Here is a 19,654-nt window from a genome sequence, read left to right as displayed (position 1 = left end):
GTTTGATCCCTGCTCAGGACACATACCTAGGTTGCATGTTCAATCCCTGGTTGGGGCGCATATGGGAAGCAACAAATTGATATTTCTCTCACATCAATGTTTCGATGTCTCTCTCTCTCTCTCCTCCTCTCTCTTCCTCTCTCTCTAAAATCAGTAAACATATCCTTGGGTGAGGATTAAAAAAATATCCCCTTTTAAATCGCTTACATTTTATAGAAGCCCTGCCTAAAACCTTCCTTAAAAACCTGTTTCTTAAACACTAGAGCTTTGATTATTCATATTCATATTTTTAAAGATTCCCAAATTATCTCATAAATTATCATTTTATATCCAGGCAATCCTTTTCCCATTTATTATATATATGTGGCTCTACATGTGAATAGTTTTATACAATTATCAAAAACAGTTAGTTCTGGTAAATTCTGAGTGGCAATTTGAGTTCATATTTTGAGGCAATTGTAGATACTGCTTACTAGATACTGTATATACTTTGTATTCCCCATTGCTGCCATAGCAAACTACCTCAAATTTAGTGGCTGAAAACAATACAAATTCACTATCTTAACAGTTTTGGAAATCAGAAGTTCAAACTGGGTTTCACTGGGCTAAAATCAAGGTATCACTTGTGATCTTTGTGGAGGCTCCAGGGGAGAATCTGTTTCCTTGCATTTTCCAGCTTAAAGGCTGCCAACACTCCTTGGTTTCTGGTCCCCAGCCAGCAATTGCATGGCTCTGAGCTCTGCTTCCACAGTCAGATCTCCTTCTCTGACTCTGATTCCCCTGCCTCCTTCTTTCTTTCACAAGGACACTTGTGATTATATTAGTCCCACTTGCACAATTTAGGATAATCTCCTGTCTCAAGATCCTTAATCATACCTGTGAAGTCCTTTCTACCCTGTTAGTTAACAAATTCACAGGTTCTAGTGATTAGGATGTAGACATCTTTGGTGGGTTGTGGGGGAGCATTAGCTGTCTACCACAATGTCTATGTATGTTCTTTCTTGGTCTTTTCTCCTGTTTGTTATAAACATCAGAGACTGATTTGTGACACTGAACTGGAGTTGGCCATTTTTCTGAGGGCTAGGAACCTGGGGCTGATAGTCTCATTCCTTTTACTCCCATCAGTAAAATCCAACATGATCCTTCCTACTATTTCTTCCTTTCCCTCCCTCCTTCTCTACCTCCCTTCTTATTTATTGAACCATTAAATAAACATCTATTGATTGCTTGCTGTTTTGCCAGACTGTGAGCTGGACTCTGAGCTACAGAGATCAGTGGAGGAGAGAGACATATACAGATACAACACTGTGTGGGAAGTACAATTTCTAGATGAGAACAAAGTAATACGAGAGTATGGAGGAGAGATACCTTACCTTAATGGAAGGGAGGTAGGATCAGAAAAAGCTTCCTAGAGAACTTAGTGCCTGAGCTCCTTTTAATGAAAAGTAGGAGTTTGAAGAGGAAGGGAGAGAAAGGCATTCATTTCAGGCTGAGTAGACAGTATGAGCAAAATCTCAAAGACAAGAAATAGTATGATATGTAGGTCAGGAACTATGGATAGTTTATTTTTTGCTAAAACAAAATTTGAGACTAGGAGTAATAACAAATGTACCTAGATAAATAGGCAAGGGCATTGTGTGCTTGACTAAGACTCTCATATTTTATTTTGTAAGGTGGGGAAAAATGTGTTGCAGAAACCAAGCAAAGGCCTTCAACTATGGCATTGTTGTAGGAGTGAAAAGGGCAATTTGAGAAATATTTAGGAAGTAAAATAGGCAGAACTTCTTGAATGATTATTGAAGAGGGAGAGAGGAGTAACTGTAGGTGACTTCGTGTTTCCAGTTTGAATCATTTATTGCCTATGCCACCAAATGAATTCGAGAAAACCAGGAGCTGGGCCAGACAGGAGGGAATGCAAGTAAGTTCAGTTTTGAGTATGTTGAGTTTGAGTTGCCTCTGGGTCAGTCTGGTTGAACGGTGTCCAACATGTTTGAAACTGGGGGGAGACCAGCACTGTAGATACCGATTTGGAGATTATTGGTATTTATATAGTAGTTGAATGTTTTTCTTTTTATTTTGAGAATACGTTTACGAAAGCTGGGAACTGTGAAACAAGGAAGGGCGTGGGATAGAGGAAGCAACAGAAGAGAGCCTAGGTGGGGCTGCTTTGGCTCACCAGAAATGTTACAGGAAAGAAATGAGCCACAGTGAGGCTGCTGTCAACTCACTGAAAAGTCAGAGAAATGGAGGCCTTGGAGACAGGTTCACAGGATTAGCTGGGATGAGCTGCTGCTGCGCATTGCTCCCCTCGTTGCAGGTCTTGTAGGGACCCTTAGAGTTTAGGGGATGCAGGCCTGAGAAGGAGGAAAGATGTGGGCATCCTCCCTAGAGGAAGAGCACACTATAGTAGTTGAATTTAGAAGAGTAGTTGGCCCAAGAAGAGTGTGTAGACCAGGAGAGTAATGGCCTAAGGATAAAACTCTGACCTACCAGCATTTGATAGTCTGGGAAAAAAAAAAAAAAAAAAGAGCACACAAATATACTCCCAGAAGCCAATGGAATAGAAACTTTAAGAATAGATTTTGTTTTTTGTTTGTTTGTTTGTTTTTTTCTTTAAGAGTAGAAAAGGTTTGAATAGATTTGCAGATGCCACAGAAGTGATGATTAAAATGTCTCCTATGTCTCCTAGAGAGTGGAGAAAATTGGTTCAGGACCAAGGGTGGATGGATTACCTTGATTTTGTATTTATCCTTTTGTTAAAAGTTACATGCATTTAAAATTTTTATAAAAATATATCTTTTGAAAAATATTTACACACTGAGTCTGAAATGCAAATTCACCTTGCATTTCACCCAGCCTACTGGCCTCCTTCCTGTCCTGCTCCCCAGCTGTATGCACTCTAAACCATTTTTTTTAAAAATTATATTTTATTGATTATGCTATTATAGTTGTCCCAATTTTTCCACACTTGCACCCCTCCTCTCAGACACCCCACACACTTAGGCATTCTGCACACCATTGTTCATGTCCATGGGTCATGCATATAAGTTCTTTGGCTACTATATTCCATCTGCTGTACTTTACATCCCCATGGCTATTCTTTAACTACCTGTTTGTACTTCTTAATCCCTTCACCTTTTTCGTCTATCCTCTACCACCTTTAATATGGCAACCAAAACATCTGTACTTATGATTCTGTTTCTTTTCTGCTTGTCTGTATTGTTTTTTAGATTCAATTATTGATAGATATGTATTTATTGTCATTTTATTGTTCGTATTTTGGATCTTCTTCTTAAAGAAGACCCTGTAACATTTAATATAGTACCAGTTTGGTGGTGATGAACTTCTTTAGCTTTTTCTTGTCTGGGAAGCTCTTTATCTGCCCTTTGATTCTAAATAATAGCTTTGCTGGATAGAATAATTTTGGTTGTAGGCCCTTGCTTTTCATCACTTTGAATATTTCTTGCCAATCTAGCCTGCAAAGTTTCTTTTGAGAAATCAGCTGATAGTCTTATAGGCATCCCTTTGTAGGAGCTCCCCTGTAGGTACCTAACTGTAACACACATTGTTGCATTTAAGATTCTTACTTTGTATTTAACCTTTGACATTTAAATTGTGTTGTGTTTAGGTGTGGGCCTCTTTGGTTCATCTTGTTTGGGACTTTGTGCTTCCTGGACTTGTATGTCTGTATCCTTCACCAAATTAGGAAAGTTTTCTATTATTATTTTTTCAAATAAGTTTATAATTTCTTGCTCTCGCTCTTCTCTTCCTGGCACCCCATGATGCCAATGTTGGTACACTTAAAGTTGTCACAGAGGCTCCTTACACTGTCCTCTTTTTGTTTTTTTTTTATTTCCTTTTCTTTCTGTTCTGATTGGTTGTGTGTGTGTGTGTGTTTTTTTTTTTTTTTTTTTTTACAGAATGTATACCTTTTATTTTTATTTTTTAATTATATTTCATTGATTATGCTATTAAGGTTGTCCCATTTTTCCCCTTCCCCTCCCTTCACCCAGCACCCCCTACCCCCTCAGGCAATCCCCCCACCATTGTTCTGTCCATGGGTCATGCATATAAGTTCTTTGGCTATTTCATTTCCTACACTGTACTTTACATCCCCATGACTGTTCTGTAACTATCTATTTGTACTTTTTAATTCCTTCACCTCTTCACACATTCCTCTCACGCTCCTCCCATCTACCAACCATCCAAACACTCCTCTGTGTTTGTAATTCTGTCTTTGTTCTTGTTTGCTCAGTTTGTTTTTTAGATTCAATTGTTGATAGACATGTATTTATTGCCATTTTATTGTTCATAGTTTTGACTTCTTTTTCTTAAACAAGTCTCTTTAACATTTCATATAATAATGGTTTGATGAAGATGTACTCCTTTAGTATTTTCTTGTCTGGGAAGCACTTTTATCTGCCCTTCAATTCTAAGCAGTATATTTGCTGGATAGAACAGTCCTGATATAGGTCCATGCTTTTCGTGACTGAATATTTCTTGCCTTTCTAGCCTGCAAAGTTTCTTTAAAGAAATCAGCTGACAGTCTTATGGGAATTCCCCTGCTTTTCTCTTGCTGATTTTAAGATTCTCTCTTTATCTTTAACCTTTAGCATTTTAATTATGTTGTGTCTTGGAGTGGGCCTCCTTCCATCCATCTTGTTTGGGACTCTCTGTGCTTTCTTGACTTGCATGTCTATTTCCTTCACCATATTAGGGAAGTTTAACCCTGGCTGGTTTGGCTCAGTGGATTGAGCGTCAGCCTGCGAGCTAAGTGTCGCTGGTTCGATCTTCCAGTCAGGGCACATCAGAGAAGAAAAACTCTGACTCCAAAAAACCTCCGCTGCCTTGCGGCATACCTCTTCAGGGGAAAGGCTAAGGGAGTAAACCCCGACAGAAAATCCGGAGCCGGAGTCCCTAAGGCGGTTCGACGTTGTAGTCAACACCGGCAACTCCTGCGGCGCACCTGAAGCCAAGCTGTATTGACTCCGTCTTTCCCTTGGACCCTTCAGCTGCGAAGAGAGGTGGGGTCTGCTGCATGGGCAACAGCAGACCCTCCATATCACCCTGCCCAGGCTCTGTAGCTTCAGCTTCACTGGAGAGGACACTCCAGCGTCATTGCAAGATGTCGATTCAACACGGGGAGGAGACAGATACCGTATCACTCCCGAGTTGGACTGCACAGCCATTTTCGGTGGTGCAGATAGACTCTTAAGAAGCTACACCATCGTCTCTCGAGACGGACAGCTGCCGCCGACAACGATTAGGGAAGTTTTCTTCCATTATTTTTTCAAATAAATTTCCAGTTTCCTGTTCTTTCTCTTCTTCTTCTGGCACCCCTATGATGCAAATGTTGGACCACTTGATGTTGTCCCAAAGGCTGCTTACATTGTCCTCTTCTTTTTGGATTCATTTTTCTTCTTATTGTTCTGATTGCTTGCTTTTGCTTCCTTATGTTCCAAATTATTGACTTGATTCTCAGCTTCATCCAATCGCTGTGGTTTCCCTATAAAGTTTTCTTTATTTCAGTTAGTGTAGCCTTAGTTTCTTTCTAGATCACTAAGTTCCTTGAGCATCCTTATAACCAGTGTTTTGAACTCTGCATCTGATCATGTATCTCCATTTTGTTTAGTTCTTTTTCAGAAGTTTTTATCTGTTCCTTCATCTGGGTCATATTTCTTTGCCTCCTCAATTTCATAGCCTCCCTGTATGTGTTTCTGTGTATTAGGTAGAACTGCTATGACTCCATGACTTGGTAGTGTGGCCTAATGTAGTATGTGTCCTATAAGGTCCATTGGCACAGCCTCCCTTATCACCCAAGCTGGGCACTCAAGGTGCACCGCCCATGTAAGCTGAGTACACCATCATCTCATAGCCGGGTCTTGATTGCTGTTGGCAGGTCAAATGGAGGGATTTACCCAGGCTAGTCAGCTGCAAGGACTGGCTGTGACCACTGACCACCAACCTCCTCCCTCTGTGGAATATCAGCTCTGCAGGGGCACGGTGGTGGTGCTCTGACATGGTCTGTAGCTGCCCACTAGGTGCACAGGCTCTGGGGTTTCCCAGGCATTGCAGGACAAGGACAAGTTCAGCCCCCACTGTGTTTTGCCTGGGGCCACCCTGCCTGAGCTATAAAGCAACCTGAGATGGCTTCTACTTGTGCTGGACTTTGGGATCCCCAGGTGAAGCCAAGCTGTGCATCTATGATGATTGTTGCTAGTGCGGGGCTTGTGTCTACTTAGCAAGTGGTGCAGGGGCTGGGGGCTCACGAGGCTGGCTGTTGCTCTTTATAGAAGATTTAGGAAGTTGTGAAACATGAGCCAAGACCAGCCATTCAAATGGAAAAGCAGCTTGGGTGGGCCCACAAGGTGGATACGGTGGAGTCTCTAGGCATCTCCAGGTCCTGGCAAACAGTGTTAGCCCGTTGATGGAATCTCAGATATGGTACCAGCCTGCTGCTGACTCTGTGGCTCTTCGTGGGAAGGGTTCAGAAAAGGGACAATGGCCTCTGCGGTCCCTTGTTGTTCCTCAGCTCTTGCCTTGATGCCAGACACTTCAGATTCTCCCTGTATGCCCCTGGCACCTTTTAAGTTGCTACCCTGGTGCCATTGGGAGACAGCTGCTGCTCCAGCTCTCGGCCTGATGCTGGACAATTCAGTTTCTCCCTGTATGTTTCTGATGCCTTGCAATCTGCTGCCCCCATGCTTGAGCTCAGAGGGAGTGAGTCTGAGTAAGTCTGTGCTCAGGCCCTTTAAAAGGGATTTCCTTGAACTATAGCAGTTTCTGTCTTCCACCACCTCAATCCCAAGTGGTTTATTTTTTAAAGATTTAAAAAAAGGTATTTATTTTTAGAGGGAGGGGATGGGAGGGGGAAAGAGAAGAAAAGAAACATCAATGTGTGAGAGAAACATAGATCAGCTGTCTCTTACACGTGCCCAGCTGGGGACCCAGATGGTAACCCAGGCATGTGCCCTGGCCGGGAGTTGAACTGTCAACCTTTCGGTTTGTGGGATGATGCCCAACACATTGAGCAACACCAGTCAGGGTGGATAGTATTCTTTATCCTCATTTTTCTTTTATTTATTTATTTATTTTTAGAGAGAGAGGATGGAAGGGAGAAAGAGAGGGAGAGAAACATCAATGTGTGGTTGCTTCTCACATGCCCCCAACAGGGGACCTGGCCTGTAACTCAGACATGTGCCCTGACTGGGAATCAAACCAGTGACACTTTGGTTTGCAGACTGGTGCTCAATCCACTGAGCCACACCAGCCAGGGCTAGCCTCATTTTTCAAATGCAGAAAGAAGGACTAGAATGTTTAGTAACCTAGGCTAACGTGGTGATTAATAAGAAGAACCAGGATTCAATTCCAGGTCAATATGATTATGAAGCTTGTGTTCAGCCACTGTTGCACACCTCTCATAGATGAATAAAATCCTTCTCCCATCCTTTCATTCCAATTGATTAACCACAGCCCGAGTGGTGTGCTGTGAATCCTCCTTGCAGCGCGAGAATGCTACAGTGTGCAAGCAGAGTGGTCTGTCCTCTTGGATTAGTTATTCTGCTATAGAAAATATTGACAAATTAATTTGAAATAGGCAGAGATACTTTATTTTCTGAGTTTAGGGGGAAGAAAGTGAAGACAAGGTAAGTTTCTAACAAGAAAAATTGCTTAATGGGTATTGTTGAGGTCTGTGCTTGGTGGGGAACATGAATTCACAGAGATGGCAATCAGTACAGCTGTGTGATTTATCTCCTATAGTGTTTAGCCTTTTTGATGTAAGAGTAGATCATTGAGCAAGGGTTGAAGTTTTTTGGGTTTTTTTAAAAGATTTTATTTATTTATTTTTAGAGAGAAGGGAAATGGGGGAGAAAGAGGGAGAGAAACATCAATGTGTGGTTGCTTCTTGCACACCCCTAACATGACCTGTAACTCAGACATGTGCCCTGACTGGGAATTGAACCGGCGACCCTTTGGTACACAGGCCAGCACTCAATTCACAGAGTCACACCAGCCAGAGCTGAACTTTTGACTGACAAGTACATCAAAAGACTAGTAGTACAAGAAACCAGATTATTCATGGAAAAATGACTCAGATGTTGAGCCATGAAGCCCAGGCTGAGTTAGAAAGGAAGAGATGTCATGAGGGGCTTGATGACCTGGGAAAGTGGAGCAATTGAAAAAATTAGAGGACACTGTAAGGTTGAATAATTAGTAGAAAGGGAAAGTTGGCATAATAGAAAGTTCAGGATTCCAGAGTTTGATGGTCCTGAGGTTCAGTTTATGACAGAATCCAAGGTGTGGTCCTGGTAGTGGATAACAAAAACAGAGTTGAAGGGAAAGTAATTTGAATTAAGCAGTTCCAGATATTTCAAGGCTAAATTGATAAATAGGTCATAGAGATAAATCTTAGAATCTTCCTGAATTATGGAAGAAGTTGGGATGGAGACAGATTCTGAAAGCCAGGTTTAAAAGTCCTCAATGAATAAAAAAAGAGTGATTTAAAAAACCAGTAAATGCCAGTGACCTGAAGAGTACAGGCTAAGGATTTCAGGAGTCTCAAAGGATGACGACTTTTACATAAAGGGGAGAGCTACTGCTGAGTGAGTGTGGAGAGCCCCAATTCCTGTGGTCCTAGTTTTTTATTTGGGGAGGTGAGCATCAGGTGGAGGGAGGGTCAGTATAGAGGGGGTAAGGATAGCACTGCCCTCAAGAAAGCATTCTGTGGAAGATTTGAGGGTATAGGGAAGGATTGGGATGGGAGGCGGAGTCAACTAAGGCAGAAACAGGAATAAGAAAGTGCAAAGGAGGAGGAGGGGATGAGAGTAGGAAAGGCCAGCTACTAAGGACTTTAACATGAGGACAAGAGAGAAACCTGCTTTTTGATAAAGTGCCCAAAGATAAAAGCATTGGTGGACATGGTTTGACAGTCCTTCGGCACAAGGTGTTTTGGTGCTGGGACTGGCTAAAGGTCCTAGGCAGTGTTGGTCTGATCTTATTTCTATTAAATTTTTTTTTTACTATATTGTTTTTCCATTTCCATTTATCCCCCTTTTACCCACCTCCCTGCCACAATCCCCACAATCACCACACCATGCCCATGAGTCCTTTTTGATCTTATTTCAAATATATACTAATAATGTGATTTGGATTTAAGAGTGGAAAGGACAGATAAGGTCATTGAGCCAGGGCTGAAATTTTGACTGATAAGTACAGCAAAAGATGTGTGTGTGTGTGTGTGTGTGTGTAAATAAATAAATATAAAATTGCTGATGAAAGCAATCAATAGGCAACATACTGCTGCAGAAGAGTACTTTGGCCCTGGCTGGTGGGGCTCAGTGGACTGAGTGCCAGCCTGCAAACCAAAGGGTTGCCGTTTTGATTCCCAGTCAGGACACATGCCTGGGTTGTGGGCCAGGTCCCTATTTGGGGGTGTGTGAGAGGCAACCACACATTGATGTTTCTCTCCTCTCTTACTCCCTCCCTTCCCCTCTTTCTAAAAATAAATAAATAAAATCTTTAAAAATATATATATAGATATATATTTAAAGAAAAAAATATATGTAAAGAAGAGTACTTTGTGGCAGGCAGCTATGACTGGTAGATTGTAATTACTTTAGTTCCTTTTGTTTTTTGTACCATTCTGTCTTACAGCTTTCAATTAGGTAGAAAAAGAAAGAGGAGCAAAATCAGAGAAGAAAAGAATTAAAAATGAGGAGACATGGAAGAAAACTTAGTAACTAATGACACCCAGAGAAACAGAGCAAAGTACAGTTAATCATAATGCCAAGTACAGATAAAAGGAAGGAACTGTTAGAGAGAAATGTATCCTCTCTAGCAATGTAATGCAGTACAAAAGATAGAAACAGACATAATAGAACTGATTCAGAAGCAAGGTGTTGAATTTAAGCCAAAGCATGAAATACTTTCATCTCCAGAGGCTTTGTTTTATGGTAGCCTTCTCTATTTACATCGGCAAAACAGCTGTCCTCATTGTGCTGCCCTTTCAGGGGTGGGCATGCTTTTCAAAAGAGCAATAGCTTGAGGAAACTGTTTAGAGGATTATGTGTACTCAAAATGAAGCTGTAGAAAAAGCCACAGAATGTTTTAATTTTCTTTACCTAGCTTTCTACTGCTGTGTCTTACTTTTAGATGTCAAATCTACCTTTTAGGAAAATACCTAATCTTAAGTAATTGTATTTGCTCATGAAAGCATTTTACCTTTTCCATTAACATTATGTGCCAGGTAGCTTTTTACTGAGAACATCTCATGTAAAACAGAGTCTAGATGCTCTTATTTAGATGTGTGTAAAGTATGGTGTTACTTAACAGCCTTATGTGACTCAGAATCTGAAAATAACTTTAATTGCTACCCTTCAAGACACTTGTAATCATACAAGGTAAAGAGACCATTGTTTTGTCCCACTGGCATTACTCTGTGTGTGATTTTTAGCATATGTTGTTTTTTTTTTTAAACTAACCCTGTCTTAACCCCAGACTTGAAGTCCCTTCTTCCCCCACACTAGGACCACTGGAATCCCACTAGCAAGCTTCACTCTCTATAGCAAATTCTAATGTTAGATAGGAGGGAATTGAGGATCTATATAATTCTACAATTTAGCACCCAACATCATTGTGCTTACTGTTGCTCCAAAAGATCATCTACCCTAATTCTAGTGTATGAATTTTCTTTTTATTAGCTAAGTACCAGATTTTGCAGCCTGACTGATACTCCAGTCCTTGTAAGAGTGAGGCTCTGGTGGAGGGGGGTTGGAGGTGGAAGAGGGTATAGGGGATATAAATGGGGAAAAATGGGTACATTAAAAATGAGAGAAAGAGTGAGGCTCTGGCCCTGGCTGGGTGGCTCCATTGGTTGGAGTGTCATCTCATACATCAAAAGGTTGCAGATTCAATTCCCTGTCAGGACACCTGCCTAGGTTGTGGCTTGATCCCTATCGGGGCGCATGCAGGAGGCGACTGATGAATGTTTTCTCTCACATTGATGTATCTCTCTCTCTCTCTCTCTCTCTCTCTCTCTCTCTCTCTCTCTCTCTCTTTGTCTGTCTCTGTCTCTGTCTCTGTCTCTGTATCTCAATCCAATGAACATATCCTTGGGTAAGGATTTAAAAAAAAAAGAGTAGGTTGTGTTTTGATTTTGTTTTTCCTTTTGCCACCCAAGTTAATTCTGCTTCTGAACTCCAACTTTGTATGTAGCAGCCTGCTATTATATTTGCTGACAGACTAGCCTAGTACCAATCGGTCTGAGTTTCTGTATGCTTGCTGTTTCTGAATTTTCTGTAGATGGATTCTATCTTGCTGTCTAGATGTCCTTTTACTTCATGTTGGACTTTTTAAAAATTAAATTTATTGTAGTAACATTGGTTAATAACATTATATAATTTTCAGGTGTACAACATTATCATTTGACATCTGTGTATTCTATTGTGTGCTTACCATCCAAAATCTAGTTTTCCTTATATTGGGCTTTTTGATGCTGATTGTCAGCCACCTGTTAACTGTATTCTCCCAACACAGCATACAGTTCTACTTGCCAAATGGATTTTCTTTAAATACTTTGGTCTGGGTCTATGCTTTAGTAAGAACTATAATGGGTTAGCTACCCCAGTTCAATGGACGCTGGCAGAAGTCAGGAGACTCATGGGTCAGAGACAAAGGGCTTTATTATTCAAGCCACTACAAGCAGTGTGAGCTTCATTCATGTTGGTTCCCTTTGCCCTTCAGGTCCCACAGGGCCATTGCCCAGGTGGGCCCAGGTGGATGCTGTTATATACACAGTAGGTTTTCACTACAGCTGAGAAGGCCGAGCTTAAGAAACATAATTTTTTTTAACATTGTAAGCAAATCTGTCCAACCTTTGCCTCGCATGGAGATATCGTCTTTCTTAAGCAGAGCAGCAAAGAAATCTGCTCTTTGTCCCAGAGGGAGGCACTATCTTTGTCTTTCAAGGATGCGTGCTATACAAACATCTTTGAAAAGATAGTCCCAAACAAAATCTGTCAGTGGGTCTGATGTATGATGTGCAGGAAATCTGCCTTGCTCGGTTGCATTTTTAAAACTCTGTTTATGGATATAAGACAGTTTTCTTATGCTGCTACCTTTTGCTTGACTTAAAGAAGTTTAGATTCCAGCCCTGGCTGGTGTGGCTCAGTGGATTGAGCGCCAGCCTGAGAACCAAAAGGTCACTGGTTCAATTCCAGTCAGGGCACATGCCTGGGTTGTGGGCCAGGACCCCAGTTGGAGGCATGTGAAAGGCAACCAATAGATGTTTCTCTCCCTCTCTTTCTCCCTCCCTTCCTCTCTCTGAAAATAAATTAATAAAATCTTAGAGGAAAAAAAAGTTTAGATTCCATATTCTAAGCTGACTTCTTTGATGTAATTATAAGTTTGTTCAGTTGCTTGTTGGCATGCATTTTACAGCCCATGATTTTCTGTTGCAGTGCACCTACTATGGCCTGACTTGTCATTTTGTGTAGTGTGCAATATCCCTTTCCTCCTTCCATCCTGAGTACTAACTTGGAATGGCTGATGTGCCTCAGGCAAACTGATACCAACCTACGAAGGTCTTGAGATACCCAAAAATATTTTATACCCAGGCAAGATGCTGAAAGAGACAAGGACTTTCAAAGTCCTTTGAGGGGCAGAGGGGGCTACAGTTCCTATTGCCCACAAAATAGAGGTGTTCTGTCTCCTGTGGGAATGCGTTGTTCCCTGCCCCCATTCCAGTTTCTAAGCCCAACTACTTCTGATTTCTCCTCTTTTCTTTCTCTCCACTTTACTTATTTCTTATCATTTCTGCCTCTTGTTGCTTTTCCCACACTCAGCTCTTGTACAAAATGTTTGACTCCTTTGGCCATTGCCAGTTAGAATGTTTCTTTACAAAGGCAAACCAATTAGTCATCATAAAAATGGAGAGAAGTTTGCTATTGTCCTTGTCTCTTGAGTATGAAAAGCACTCACTGTATGTATAATAAATGAGTACTTTTACATGATTGTTTTCACTAGCATTGCCTTATTTGGGGCAACTGGGTAGACTTAATGGTTATTAGCTTTTCTGTTTAAATTTAGTGTTCACCAACTATGGCTTTTCAGACAGTTTTAATTTTTTTCTTTTGAAATTTGGCTGTTTCTGAGTTCAGACTATTTTTGGTTGTTTGTAGTGGTACTGAACTTTAATGAATTTAATGTTTGTATGAATTTATATTTTAATATATATGTCAACATTAAAAATTTTAATACCAGACTTCCGGCCAAGATGGAGGCTTAGAGTGACACACTCTGTCTCCCTCCACAACTAAGAAATAATACAACTCCCGCAAAACCAAAAATAACCCGAAGTTCCAGAAAATAAAGCTACATGGAAGTCCAACGTATGAAGTTATAAACAAGTGGTGCTCGTCTGTATGGGTAAGAAGGGCTAAGCTGGGATGGAGAGATCAAGCTGTGCTGGCGGCGGCAGCTGCAGCGACGGGCAGTGGGACAGCAGTAAACACAGACGCCCATATTTAAGGGGAGGCGAGAAGCACCAGGGGAGCATCCCGGCTGCAGTCCAGACCCGTCAGCTCGTGATTCCAATGCCAGGGGAGGCAGACCCCCATTGTTTCGGACTGTGAGGCCCAGAGGGCATGGGGATGGAGGAGGAGGCTCCCCGTCTCTCAGCGGAGAAAGAACGGCAAGAATCCATCTTGGACCCCTGCCCCCACACAAAGTGCCACAGTGTGGTGAGAAGGGTCACCCAGTAGTGATGAGTGCACAAGGCTCCACCCCAATAGTGTAGGAGGAGTGACAGCCCCTCCCAAGAAGGAAAGATAAATGAAAACGATCAGGATGGCAAGAATCATGATTGAAATATCAATCACGCAACTGACCAAAAAGCAAACACGTGAATTAACCAATGAACAAATATAGATAATCTTTCTGAGGCTTAGTTAACAGCTATAGTCATAAGGCAGCTTACAGAATTAACAAAAGATATTGAAAAAGACAGGGAAGGAATGAATGCAGGTCATGCTGAAATGAATGAAAACACATGCGAAACAAGTGGTGAAGGAAGGAAAACCAGGGATCATATCAACAAGTCGGAACATAAGGAAGGAACAAACAGTCAACCAGTGCAGAAAGAGGAAACGAAAAGTGAGGAATATGAGGAGAGGCAAAGAAACCTCTGGGACAGTTATAAGTGGACAAACATTCGAATTATGGGGTTGCCAGAAGGTGAAGAAGAAAAACTAGAAATAAAAAAATTAGGTGAAAAAATAATGAAGCAAAACTTCCCTAACTTGGGGAAGGAAATAGACTTACAGGTCCAGGACACAGAGAGTTCCAGAAAAACTGGACCCAGGGAGAACCACTCCAAGACATGTTATAATCAAAATGTCAAAAATTAAAGATAAAGAGAGAATCTTAAATGCAGCAAGAGAAAAGAAAAGAGTTATGTACAAAGGGGTCCCAATTAGACTATCAGCTGATTTCTCAAAGGAGACCCTGCAGGCAAGAACGGACTGGCAAGAAATATTCAAAGTAATGAAAATAAAAAACCCACAGCCATGAATACTCTGTCCAGCGAAACTGTCATTCAGAATAGAAGGGCAGAGAAAGTGCTTCCAGGACAAAGTAAAACTGAAGGAGTTCATTAGATCCAAACCACTGCTATATGAGATGTTAAAGGGACTGGTTTAGAAGAAGGAGGATCAAAACTATGAACATTAAAATGAAAACTGCATCAGAACAACCAACAACAGAAGCTAGGGAATTGAAACAAAGGCAAACTAAGTAGGCAATGAGAGTGGACAAAGAATTATAGGTATGGGGAACATATTGGGGGGAAGTCAGTGGAGAGGGGGAAGAGGGAAAAGTGAGGGAGATGGTACAGGAATTAAGAAGCATAGTAGGAGGGAATGGAGTAGACAGGAAGATGTTATATGCACAACCAATGGGCATGGACTAAAGGGGAGACAGCTGGAGGGAGTGGGGTCACTGGGTGGAGGGGAGCAGAGGGAAAAGAATGGGTCAATGTAACAGCATAATCAATAAAACCTTTTTAAAAAATTTAACACCTCATATTTCTTGCTATTATGCATCCTACAGTGATTCTTTTAATGCTGTTCATTGTAGCTCTTCCCTTAGAACCTGTAAGAATTTTTCTGAAAAAACTGTTGCATTATAGAACTGTAAACCTATATTAAAGGTGAAAATGGAACATTCTTCCAAATGTATGTATTACTATAAGGTTTGTGCAGACATATCGACAAATGGAATAGATAGTCCAGAAATAACCTTCACATACCATATGGTCAAATGATTTTCAAAAAGGGTGCTAAGACTATGCAGTGGAGAAAGGACAGTCTTTTCAATAAATGGTTATGGAAAAACTGGATATCCACATACAAAGGAATAAAGTTCAAGTCCTGACTGGTGTGGTTCAGTGAATTGAGCACTCTCCTGCAAATCAAAGGGTCGCTGGTTCGATTTCTAGTCAGGGCATATGCCTGAGTTGCAGGGCAGGCCCCCAGTTGGGGGTGTGTGAGAGGCAACCAGTCAATGTATGTCTCACACATCGATGTTTCTCTACCTCTTTCTCTCTCCCTTCCCATCTCTCTAAAAATAAATAAATAGAATTTTTAAAAAAGAATGAAATTCTTCCCTTACCTAACATCATATATAAAAATTAACTCAAAATGAATCAAAAACTTAAACACAAGAGCTAAAACTACAAAATTCTTAGGACACCGGTTGCTTCATGACATTGAATTTGATGATATTTCTTGGATGTGACATTAAAAGCTCAGGCAATAAAAAAAAAAAATAGATAAGTCGAGTGCATCAAAATTAAGAACTTTTGTACAATAAGAACACTATCGGCCTGACTAGTGTGGCTCAGATGGTTGGGAGTCATCCTGCGAAGTAAAAGTTCCCAGTTTGATTCACGATCTGGGCACATGCCTGGGTTGTGGGTTCAGTCCCCAGTTTGGGCATATATGAGAGGCAACTGATTGATGTTTCTTTCTTACATCAATGTTTCTCTCCTCTTTCTCCCTCCCTTCCCCTATTTCTAAAAATAAATAAATAAAGTCTTCTTTTAAAAAAACACTATCAACAGTATGGAAAGACAACCCATGGAATAGAGAATATATTGCAAATCTTATATCTGATAAATCATATATCCAGAGTACATAAATATATAAAGAACTTCTACAGCTCAGCATCAAAAGATAGTGTATCCCTATATTTATTAACATGGAAAGATGGTCATGTTTTTCAAAAATTTAAAAAATGCTCCAAGAGTAAAAATGGGGAAATATAGAAAAGGAGGAGAGCAATTCAGGGGGAGGAAATTTTGGTATTTTAAGGTGAAATCTTTTTTAAGGATAGGTACTTTTGGTCAATAAGATGGGAAAGGAGGTGAACCAGAAGACTTTTGGGAAAGGTTTTCTTGCTCTTAAGGATCATATATCAGAATGTATTGTCTTATTTTCTTCTAATGACTGTTGTGCTTGAGTGTGGCATCTTGAACTATGCATCCACTTTACTCTCATGAGAAAAACCAGCCCTAGGATATAGTAGCTGCTCAGTTGAATGGAGAAATGGATGGAACCTGGGCCCTTGATAGCATCCTTGATGCATTGGTTATATTGGGCATAGAGCCTTTCCCTGTAGACCTTTTAAATGTAAGATACATAATTTATTTCCTTACTGGCTTAAGCTAATTTGAATCGGGATTCTGTTTCTGTGGTCAGAAACATTCTAGATGATATGAAGAATTTCAGATATGGAAATCATCCCCACAGAATTAGCTTTTTCAGTTTGTGCAGGTTAATTTAAACTTGACTCAGGCTTAGGTTAGATGTCACAGTGGTGTCATTTTACTTTTTACTCAGGATTTACTGGCTGCTTTTATGGGCCTGCTTTTGATGTTGTCATGCATAATATTCTAGAACTGTAAAGTATGCACAATTAACTGGAAATGAATGTGAAGTGTTATTTATATGACACTTTTATACTTGGCAAAGTATTTTCTATTTTCCTTATGTTTACACATTTTTCAAAATTCTGGAAATTGTACGTGAAAAACAAAAAAGAAACAGCATTTTAAATAAATTATTTAATTTTGTAAATCTGTTTATTTTAAGAGAACTTTGGAAGATTTGAATTGATAGAGTATATATCTATTAGGATACTTTTGTTTGCCTGTAACCAAGAAAACCCAGTTTAAACTGGATTTATGTTAAAAGGGATTTATTGGCTAATATAACAAAACCTAAAGCTGTATTGTTTTTAGGTAAAGCTTGATCCAGCAGCTTAACTGTATTACCGAGGACTGCTTTCCTTCTGCCTTTTTATTCTTCTCATAATTCCATGATATCAGCTTTATTCTAGGGTTTGTTCCTCCTATGGTGTTAAAAACGCTCGGCAACAGTTTAGGCTGTGTGCTTTCTTCATTTGTATCCAGCAGGGGGAGATTTTCTAATTTTTCATTCTCCAGCTTTGGAAAAAAAGTCACAGGGTGCATTCTGAATGCAGTTTAGGTCATTCATTGTAGAAAGCAGGATAGAAATGTGTCTACTGGCTTAAACTACTGATGTCTACCCTTGGACATAGGGGTGAGGTCATGCTGATTACATGCAGATGTATGTGTAGTCAGTGTAGCCTACAACCCCCATAGTACAGGGAATAGATAAGGGGGCAAGCCATCCCCTTTGCCAGTATCATTAGATATTATTTCTGTGTTTCTGTTTCAGTGTTGTTGTTTTTCTGTTTTTGTCTCATTAGCAAATTGTTTGCAACAGAAAACTATTTGGCAGCTGTTAATGCTTACAACTTAGGCATACGACTAAATAATAAGATTCCACTGTTGTATCTGAATCGGGCTGCTTGCCACCTGAAGTTAAAAAACTTACACAAGGCCATTGAAGATTCTTCTAAGGTATATATATCTACTTATTTATATATGGTACTTTAAAATTAATATCCTCCTATTTATTGGTTTAAATGATGCCTTTAGCTTTTATATGTTAAAAAATAATCGAAGATTATTTAAATAATAAAGGATTTTAAGAATCATCTTGCTTATTTTTTCATAGATAAGGAACTGGTGTTTCTTGAGGCTTCAAGTTAGATTAGAAGTTCCCTATCAATTGGTACTGTGTAGCGTTGGTATATCAGTTGAAATTCATGTGGAAATGTGTAAACGGTTGTCAGTTTGTACTCACCCTTTTTCTTGTTAAAATTTTGCACACATAATGCAAGGGAGAAGGAAGAACACTTGATATCACTACCAGCTGCACAGTAAAAGTCTATTTCAATAATTGTTTTTCCATTTTCAGTGTAACTTAGTATATCCTAATTTTCATTACTAATATCATGTCATTATTTTAAACTGCTAGTTTTTCCTTTTTTTCATGTCAAAGTAACTTGTTTTAAGGAAAACCACATGCTAAATATCATATGTGGCTCCTTGAGATTGAAGATGTAGAGGAAACAAACAAGTCCTCACACTTTGATCTTATTTAACTACAGAACATTTGATATTTTTTATCTAGTTTTCCATTTGCTGGTGCAATTTTATGCATAAACAAATATTTACTGAATAAATGAATAAACTGAATCATCTAATTTGAATATAAAAAACATAAATGCTGTTCAATCATTCTTGCTAGTAAGGGTAAATCTTTAAAGATTTCAAATGATAAACCAAATCGTAACTTTGGGAAAGAAGATATGAACAATTAAACAATACCTTACATTGTTTAACATAAATATATGTATTTAAATTCCTGTGCTAGCTAAGCCAAAATTAGGATGTGTGAGGGTTTGAGGCTTGTTCGTTTTCTTAACTTTAATTTATATTTCTATTTATTTTTCCACCTCCATTTGAAGCTTATTTTAAAGTTAAGGCTTTTACTATGTTTTTTGTTCAAGTTTAAATTAGAACATTATGTCTTTCCCTCATTTATTTATTTTGTAAGGCACTAGAATTACTGACACCGCCTGTTGCAGACAATGCTAATGCAAGAATGAAGGCATATGTACGACGTGGAACAGCATTCTGTCAGCTAGAACTGTATGTAGAAGGTAAGAAAATGATAGAAAATAATGTCATTGGGATTATTTAAGATCATACTTTTTAGGACTCCATTATTTTGTATATTCAGCACTTAATTTATTCTTTGTAACTTATCTGACAAAAAATAATTTTGAAATATTTAAAAAATTGATTGTTGTAGAAGGGAGTTAGAAAAAGATGTAAACAGGTTTACATCTAGGAAAATGCGGTGGTATCAACTTTTCCATGAAAAGATATGTGATAAAGAATATAAAGGAGTCACTTAAGATGTAATGGAAATTTTAAAATGAGATTCTTTGGACACATACCCCTGTGCACGCTCAGAAAGCCAGCACAATGTGTGTGATCATTGCTTACATTTGTAACACCGTACTAAGGTTTGTAAGCCCATGTATGTAGAAATCCTAGCACTTATTTACTTATTGTTTTACATTTCTAATGTATTTAGGGACTATTTGTGGTTAGCTACTCATGTTGTCCCAAAAGAAAATATTGTAGTAGCCAGAGTTTTATCTTCAATTCTCCATTTCCCACACCTCTCTCCCAGATAGATGCCTATTTAGCTTCCCTGCA

The 19,654-nt window shown here is 39.6% G+C and overlaps 1 protein-coding gene across 1 annotated transcript in view; it reads left to right on the top strand.

Moving 5' to 3' along the window:
• The window catches only part of DNAAF4 (dynein axonemal assembly factor 4), a 50,740-nt gene that overhangs the window by 29,318 nt on the left and 1,768 nt on the right, over positions 1-19,654 (top strand). The window contains exons 7-8 of the mRNA XM_090272007.1: positions 17,788-17,941; positions 18,984-19,089. Coding sequence (XP_090128133.1) covers positions 17,788-17,941; positions 18,984-19,089 — 260 coding nt within the window. The remainder of the gene's footprint in view (positions 1-17,787; positions 17,942-18,983; positions 19,090-19,654) is intronic.

The sequence above is a fragment of the Furipterus horrens genome, unplaced genomic scaffold, assembly GCF_987537825.1.
Source record: "Furipterus horrens unplaced genomic scaffold, mFurHor1.1.pri manual_scaffold_3, whole genome shotgun sequence".
Taxonomy (NCBI): Eukaryota; Metazoa; Chordata; class Mammalia; order Chiroptera; family Furipteridae; genus Furipterus; species Furipterus horrens.
The sequence above is the reverse complement of the archived record's forward strand: the minus strand, read 5'-3'. Positions and strand labels throughout refer to the sequence as shown.